This window comes from Pygoscelis adeliae, unplaced genomic scaffold (assembly GCF_000699105.1).
Source record: "Pygoscelis adeliae isolate BGI_AS28 unplaced genomic scaffold, ASM69910v1 Scaffold1, whole genome shotgun sequence".
NCBI lineage: Eukaryota > Metazoa > Chordata > Aves > Sphenisciformes > Spheniscidae > Pygoscelis > Pygoscelis adeliae.
Window position 1 is genome coordinate 3,306,132 of NW_008824051.1, and position 8,771 is coordinate 3,314,902.

Here is an 8,771-nt window from a genome sequence, read left to right on the forward strand (position 1 = left end):
CAAAAAGATCACCTTGCCACAAGTAGAAAGTAGCTGCTGGTGTTTTCCTGGCTAGGATGAAGCAACCTCGACTGCTGTAACGTACGGTTCCCCTGACAGGTTTGCAGAGGGTGCTGAGCTTTTCCTAGCAGACCTCGCTCCATGCTAGGAGAGCTTTTCCAGATAAAGGCACCGGGGTGTTATCGTTCAAAGCTGAACGTCTTTTTGTAGGTCAGACTTTCAGCGGAAGTTATTACAAAATATAGGGGGGAAATATAGAAAATATCAGGGAAATACATTACAAATTAGATTACAGGTAAGGTAATAAATAGGACAGACCTGACAAAAATGCAATCAGATAATGCTATTTTATTACCTTGAGAAACAACTCCCTCTGCTGAGGGAAAGCTTTATTGGCAGGGCTCAGCGCCTTGACGAATAACCCACTGTCCCTGGCCAAGATAACGGGCAAAGGCCTGACTCTCCCCCGCTGGCACCACTGTTACACCAGTGAGGAGGGTGACACCACCAGCCCCACGGTGACACCGTACAAATCCCTGCCTGCTGGAGCCCTGTGGCTGCTCTGTGCAGGGTCCCGTGATGAGACGGGAGATTCGAGGAGCTCTAGCAATGCATACAATCTCCAGGAAAATCTGTTCCTCCTGACTGCATGCGTGTGTGCTGGGACAGATAATATATCTAGCAGATGATAGTCACAGCTATTTAAACAAGAAGGAGGCAAGAGCACAAATCTGTAGGTTCAGTTATTTGAAGTCATAGACTTTCAGAGACTTGTATAAAAATCCTACTGCAATTACATTAAAACCATGGCAATAAAAAAATCTTCTATTGTATTATTGATACCCATCTGTTGCCCATTTTTCTAATTTTTCATCTGCCAATCTCAGATGCTTCACAAGTGAGGTCCATGACATACTACCTGTTTCCAAGAGAGCAAAACTTAAGGCCAGCAGTACAGCCAGAGAGAGAAAAAAGTCTATTGGGTATTTAGCATTTGTTGGTATCAGCATTGCAAAGTTGATGAAAAGTGATTGTTTCACAAGAGCAAAAATAGGACGTCATTTCTGAGTGGAAGGGGGACTTTCCACAGTCACAGCCTCAGGCGATAGCCCTTCAGGGTCCTGCCTTTAAGGAAAGGGTGGTAGGGAAAAGTAGCTCTCCTCGCCATTTCAAGAGCATCTGTAAAGCACAGCAAGAATATTTCCAGAGGAATTTCATCTCACCAGGTCTACAAACCAGCTGGGCACTGCTTCAGTGCAGTTGATACTAGGACTACTCCCAGTTTGAGTTCAGTTCACATTCGAGATCCCATCCACAGAGAAAAAACATACTCCTTTTCCGAAAGGAGCACAAATAGTTTGCATTTTTTTCCTGGAAATTTGAAGGGGAGATAAACAGGTACCCTTGAAAAATGATCTGAGGAAAGGGTCAAAATCTACCCCTAACTCGGGGTGCTGGGGAGTCCCAGCTGAACATCACAGGTTATTGTAACACAGAGGAACCCCACTGAGCTCTGGCTGAAAAGGGGCTTTAGGACACAGAGGCCCGCTGCCGGGGAGGACCTGGTACCGTCCATCATTTGGGGCAGCCCAGCTCTCGCTGCTGTTTATGGCAGCACAGCTTCTCCACAAAGAGGCACTGCTTGCCGTAGCAGATATATCAGAAAGAGTATGTTTGTTTGCAAAAATAAGAGATCAGCGTTTGAAAGGGTCAGCATGGTAATGTGTGGTTACGCAGGGAGATGGATTTCATTCAGTGGTCAACAGTACCCTTGTGATCTCTGCTCCAGGCTTGGGGAAAGAAGCTAATACAGGAGTTTCTCTCCCACCCCTGGAAGAGGGGGTGCTACATTCACTGAATTTAACCACGCTGAGGACAGGGCCAGGAGAGGAGGGAGAGCACATCAAGCTGCTCCCAAATAGCTGTTTTGGCAAGTGCCAAGCATTGGCATGTTTCACAAGAAGCCCAGCTGTCCCTCGTCACCAGCAGCCAAGGGGCCAGCCTGGGAGCAGGGCCCCCAAGGGAGCAAGCCAACACATCCCCCCAGCCCGGGCACCACCCTGACAGCCCCAACCTGCTCCCAGGGGATGACTCAGAAACCATTTGCTACTCGTCTAGGGGTGGAGCTGTGCTTCGAATGCAACAGTCATGTCAGTGACTCTTCCAGCTTTATATTTAATACAGGAACAAAAATCCCTTTTTGGATCCGCAGCTGTTCAGAAAGCTTCCAGGTCACCTAGTCTGTTCCAATCCAGTCAACGTGGGCAGAAGAAAGGGAGAAGCCAGGAAGTCCTTTGCACAGGAGCAAGGGGCAATCATTGCTTTGCCATGGGGGTCCACCAGCTCTGCAGCGCTTGTCACCACTGTACCTTGGCCCCATGGCATGCTGCTGCAAGGGTGCAAGCGTGTCCTGAGACAGTGGCTCCTAGCCATGGCTACCGTCACACACAGCCCTCAGGGTTGTGAACGACAGCAAGGGCTCTCTGCCACCTCAGACGGTACCCTACCATCTCAAAAAGCAGCTACCATGAAGGCTGTTGAAGATACTGTGAACATTATCCCATATTTTTGTGGCAGGTAAGCTCTGCCTTTGATGTTTTGCTGTAATGGGAGCCAAAAAAAAAAAAAGACCAGTGCTTATGCTGAACAACGTTCTCCCTGCATATCCTCAGAGAAGACCACAAATGTTAGAGACAGCTCTGGTCTAATACCAGGAGAATTGTAAGTTAAAGTTCTTTAAAAAAGTAAAAGCTTTATAGTTGGCTGTCTCCTTTCCCTCACTGAGATAACAGAACTGTAGCTTGTCCTACCTCTGCAGCCTACACTGGAGGGTCAAACACAAAGCTGTGAAGCACTCGCCTTCTCCACTTGGGCAATGATATTGCTCTGCACCTCCTCACCTACTGCTGCAATCAGAAAGGCAAATGGAGGAATTCCTGCAGGCTTTTTGCCACTGTTGGAGTTGCAAGCAGATCTTTTTCAGTAACTGTAAAGGATGTTTTTTCTTTTTAATTAAGCTGCAAGCATTCTTCTCTAGCAAACTTTCCATGATGGCATCTCCAGTTAATTAAAGGTTTAAGCTGTCAGGAAATGCTATGCATTAAAAAAATAAAATAAAGAGGGGAGCTACTTTAATAGCATTTGTTAATTGAAGTTCTCATCAAGTCAGCTGCAGGAACACAAGCTGTTCCGCGAGTAGATGGGCACCAGCACACGTCCAGGCTTTCGCTTGCAGTTCCTACAAGTCAGGCTCCCACCTTCAGCCTAGCTTGTGTGGCACAGATGGAGGCAGTGCTGAGCTCCCTCACCATTGGGTCAAATGCAAAGACTTCTCCATAGTAAGGCTGGAGGAGGGTGGGGGGAATTCTTGCCTACCACAACATATTATATCTTGCATCTTCAGCAACTGTAATTCACATTCTCCCCAGTCTTTGTCTCCATTTGCTGGAGCACAGGTTTTTCTGGATTAGATGCAGCCTTTTTACTAGCTCCCAGCATTTCCAGGTGCCTGATGGTGCCAGTACGAGCAGGTGTGGAAACAAGGGCCAGAGCAATGGGAGATTTGAAGGGAGACACATTGACTTCAGCATGTGGCTGTGGGACATATTAGGGAGCACAAAAACAGAACCCTTGGGCAGAGCTCTTCTGCTGTGACCACCTTCAGTACTGTTCACTGGCTGCTTTTGACCAGCCCTGCTTTTGTGTAGCTTATTGCCACAGGAGAGCCAAGTCCTCTGAGTCCTGTCTGTCTCCAGATGTCTCCAGTGGTTGACAGTCTCTCCTGATGCTCCACGACACAGGCATTTTCTGGGGAAAGCCCACGGGTAAGTGATGGCAGCTGATCCCACAGCCTGGTTTTTCAGTGTTTTGGCCAGGGGAAGCTGTCTAGCTCCAGGTCACTGCATCGGCGGCAGCCACTGCAAATGGCCACAAAAGGACACTTGAGACAAAGAAGGTAGATAGCTTTATGGGCCAAGTTGCAGCAAACAAACAATAAACAAATATAGCACAGGGCAGATCTGAATCTTTACCAGCAGCACCTGATCCTGTAAGGTCCTGGGCACCCTGCAGTCCTCAGCACAGCTCTGGCAGGCACCCATGCTCTCAGGGAACTCCGGCGCTGCTGTAACTCTGCAGAGGGAGCAGAGCTGCTCAGCTGCCTCCCAAGGAGATGTGTTCCTGTGTGCATGCACATGTGTGCATACACACCCCCCATCCATCTCTAAGAAAGCAGAGAACCCTGCCAGAATTCAGACCAAGCCCTTTTGTTACTTCAAATATGCCAAATCAGTCCTTCTAGCCAGCTGCAGGACTATGTCCCTTAGACACATTCAAGCCCATAATTGCTGTTTGGACAGGTGACACTCAACAGAATGAAGAACAACTCAGGTGATGGGTGAGAGAACACATTACCCAAAATAAAGGTTTGTCCTTAAAGCACCTTTAATGCCTCTGTTCTTTTGTGTGCAGGTGTTAAGCAGACTTCAGAGCCAAATCTCTACTTCTGTGGTATGTGTGGCCCAATGCCAACTGGGATTTAGGCATCTATTAACACAGCTGGCAATATGTAATATTGCACCAGGCATTTTGTGGGAAAGAGCACTTTCACAGCTGGATGAAGAGTTTTACCCTCATCTTCCTCCTAGAAAATTTTTCATAGAAAAAATTCTTGACTATTCATCCCCCCCCCCGAAGGATCAAAAAACTGAAGAGAGTGAGCCACACATCACCTAACTCTAAGATTTCAATCCCATTATTTAGGTGAAGTGCCTAGGAATAGACATTTCTTCCATATACAATCAGACACTAATTATAAAGACAGAGTGATTTATATCTTGACAGAGCAGCCCTGCTGAGAAGGACTTGGGGGTACTGGTGGATGAAAAGCTGGACGTGAGCCAGCAATGTGCGCTCACACCCCAGAAGGCCAATTGTATCCTGGGCCGCATCAAAAGCAGCGTGGCCAGCAGGTCGAGGGAGGGGATTCTGCCCCTTTGCTCTGGTGAGACCCCACCTGGAGTACTGCGTCCAGCTCTGGAGCCCTCAGCATAAGAAAGACAGGGATCTGTTGGAGCGGGTCCAGAAGAGGGCCACGAAAACGATCAGGGGGATGGAACACCTCTCCTGTGAAGACGGGCTGAGAGAGTTGGGGTTGTTCAGCCTGGAGAAGAGAAAGCTTTGGGGAGACCTTCTTGCAGCCTATCAGTACTTAAAGGGGGCTTATAAAAAAGATGGCAGCAAACTTTTTAGCAGGGCCTGTTGCAGCAGGACAAGGGGGAATGGCTTTAAACTGAAGGGGGGCAGATATAGACCAGATATAAGGAAGAAATTTTTTATGCTGAGGGTGGTGAAACACTGGCAGAGGTTGCCCAGTGAGGTGGTGGATGCCCCATCCCTGGAAACATTCAAGGTCAGGTTGGACGGGGCTCTGAGCAACCTGATCTAGTTGAAGATGTCCCTGCCCACGGCAGGGGGGTTGGACTAGATGGCCTTTAGAGGTCCCTTCCAACCCAAACTATTCTATGATTCGATCAGGCAATCCCCTGCTTGCAACGCAAAAGCTCCAAGGGGCTAACAACTAACCCTACATCTCCTTGAAAAATCGTTAAAAGCAAGCAGTTACTCTGTGCAAAAAGCAGGCATGACCTCAAGGTCTATGCTTGCTCTGCATCAATCTTTTCATGGGATCCACTGCAATCTCCTACAGGAAAACACACACAGTGCTACAAATCCTGCCTACCTACAACAGAACAATATTCAACCCTGAACATGCTCCAGTGGATTAACATCTCATTTCCCATCACTGAATCATTGTTGTTGGTTAGAAAACAAAGCAGCAGCTTGATTTCCCCACTAACAGGACAAAATTTCAAGGCTGCTATTTAGAAAACAAAGTAATGTTTAATTGCACACATTTGTTTTGCTGTTATTGAGCAAGAACAAGTTAGAAGCCCAACAGCATTATTTTTCCTTCCCCGTGTAACACCTCATTAATGCATTCAAACCTGTTAGAATTTGTTAGTCCCAGAGGCTCTTGTTGAACCACAGCGATCAATAGATGCAAACAGAGCAGGTAAAGAGGCAATCAGGGCCCTAGAAAGTTGAAATATTTTCCATTAGGACACCATAATAACTTCCCTGAACAAGCATTTCAATAGCTGGTGCTACGAGCAAGGGGACATCCCAGGTAGGAGCAACCCAGGTGAGACACACAAGGGAAGAGACGCATCTCGATTTGACCACACAGAACAGAATGTGCTCTGGACAGCAAGATGTGCTCCAAACAGCTTGGGCTATCCCACGCAGGAGGGGTATTTCACAGGAAATTCTGCGTACAGGAGATAATTGGAAGAAACGGCTCCAATGTTTCGGGTTCTGATCTCCTCACAGTAATGAGTACACAAGCAGACGATGCATATGCATGAGAACATAATTAAGAGTGGTAAAACCTGGAAGATTTTCAAACTCCATGGCAATTACCAACTTAAACACACAAAAAATTAAGATAGCCTTATACCCAAAGGAAAGTCATTATTCAAAGTGCCTTGCCTCATTATAGTTAGCTCGGGCTCAAACAGCAGGCTAGCGAGCAGGGGAGAGCTGCCTTCCATTAGCAGCAGGTGCTCTCCCTGGGACGGAGGCAGGATGCTGACATCCTTCTGCTCTTGCCGAGACATCTCAAATGGCCCCAAAATGCTTTATCAGAACAAAAATAGAAAGTGGAAGGCGCGCATGACTGGCATCTTGGGCTCCCCTGTTGCTCTTTGGGCTTCTCTGGTGAAGAGCATTCACGGACAGAGAGCTACCCTGTGTAAATAGATTCACTAAATAAATGTGGTAATTATACTGAATATTATTCTCAGCAGAAACAGCAGCAGGGAAATGATTTGCATAAGAAATGTGGATTATTCATGTAAATGAATGTATTTGTTTATAGAAAAGATTAAGTCTTATCTAAAGACTTAGAACTGAGCTATATGTAAAAGCTAACACTTAACCAGCATCTCATGCATTCACTGTGCTTTGTCCACCTTTATCGAATTCATCTTTGCAGGACTAGCTATGTTTTTCTCATCGGTCCATTTTGCTAAAGCTCAAACTCCCCTCAGTCCGGGCGGTAGTCGATCTTTTCTAGGAAGCCTGTTTTGGCTGCCATTAGAGTACCTTTACAGGAATTGAGGCTTTTGGTCTTTGTTTCAGCAAGCTGAGACTAGTGGCAGGAGAAAGAGGAGCAGTTCTAGGTTTGAAGAGCTGAGCAAAAAGCCTGACTTAGGAGGGTGGATCCTTTGGTTTTCTTCCTCCATGAGCTGGATGCAAGAAGGGGCTGGCTCTGCCCTGCACAGTCCAGAAGCAGACAGGAGTATCCTCAGTTTTGGGGAGGCAATAGTATCTCAGGGCAGGCTAGCATAGCCCTGCAGCCCCCAGGAGCTGGGCTACCAACGGAGACATTCTGTGCCCACCTCCCACCCTCTGTGCCACCCCATGGCATGCTCACCCTTGGGGTACTTTCACCCCGCTACCCGAGCAATGCAGAAGGGGTTGATCCCATTGCAACCACCTCCTGTGAACATCAGGACAGCCTCATCCTTCACCCAACAATCCCAAGCCCAGAGTTACTTGGCAAGGGAGAAACACTGACTTAACACAAAAAGCAGAAAGGCAGCCTTAGCTGACGCTGCAGGACCTTCACCCTGCCACTCACCCCTGCAAAACAGCCGGCTCAGCTCCTGGACCCACACTAGGAAGGGCACAAGCACAGCACCTTAGAACAGCAGCTTTACCAACAATCAGCAGACCTTCCCCCTAGGCTTTGCCCTCAAGAGCCTGTGAACTAGACGCAGCTCTTCTTATATGCCAAGTCATTGAGGGGAAGCACTCTCAGCTGATCTTAACTTTCATGAGTATGCAACAGTGTGGGCCACCTGAGGATCTCTTGCCTCTAGTTGCTTTAAATAATTTGAGAAAGGATGAATGTCTGCCTCACAATCAAGTGGGAAGGGCTTGATTTACTGTCACGGTAAGCTCTCCAGTGACAGCTGTGTTTGCAGCTCAGGTTTTGGCACCGTAATTCAGCAGGGCGATGTGGGCTTCTCAGCTTGCTTCAGCTGTTTCCGGTGGTTGGAGTTGATAGAAGTTCTTTGATGGTTTTCAAATTTATGGCAACATTTTATGTAATTTAAAGAGTAGTGTTGAGGAATGGCACCTCCACATGGCCTTTCCACCAAATTTCTCCCGAGAGTTTGTATTTCCAAGTACTTGTGCACTTTTTTTACATTAAAAAAAAAAAAAGATGAAGAAGAAATAGGGGATCCTTCTACTGGACTCAGCAATTTATTCTTGCAGCATATGAATTACTTTATGTTAGTTCATCCCCTAAATTCTTTATGTGCTTAGCTATGTGTTGGTTTGATAGAGTATCCCTTTCTTTTTGCATTTTATACAATTAAAGTTCTGCAAAACTCAGCTGTTTAAACTCTTGGAAACTTGTGCCCACTGGAAAATATTGATCCAGAATATGCTGTTTTGGCTGGGATAAAGTTAATTTTCTTCACAGTAGCTAGAATGGGGCTATGCTTTGGATTTGTGCTGGAAACAGTGTTGATCACACAGGGATGTTTTTGTTGTTGCTGAGCAGTGCTGACACAGAGTCAAGGCCTTCTCTGCTTCTCACCCCACCCCACCAGCGAGCAGGCTGGGGGTGCACAAGAAGTTGGGAGGGGACACAGCCGGGACAGCTGACCCCAACTGACCAAAGGGATATCCCACACCAT

General features: G+C 47.1%; 2 protein-coding genes across 2 annotated transcripts in view; both read right to left on the bottom strand.

Annotated features, from left to right (window-relative positions):
• Positions 1 to 6,677, bottom strand: part of GALNT14 (polypeptide N-acetylgalactosaminyltransferase 14) — a 114,466-nt gene extending 107,789 nt beyond the window's left edge. The window contains exon 1 of the mRNA XM_009333688.1: positions 6,550 to 6,677. Within this exon, the coding sequence (XP_009331963.1) occupies positions 6,550 to 6,677 (128 nt within the window). The remainder of the gene's footprint in view (positions 1 to 6,549) is intronic.
• A 428-nt stretch (positions 6,678 to 7,105) lies between these two features.
• CAPN14 (calpain 14) overlaps positions 7,106 to 8,771 on the bottom strand; it is a 31,698-nt gene continuing 30,032 nt past the window's right edge. The window contains exon 21 of the mRNA XM_009333689.1: positions 7,106 to 7,210. Coding sequence (XP_009331964.1) covers positions 7,106 to 7,210 — 105 coding nt within the window. The remainder of the gene's footprint in view (positions 7,211 to 8,771) is intronic.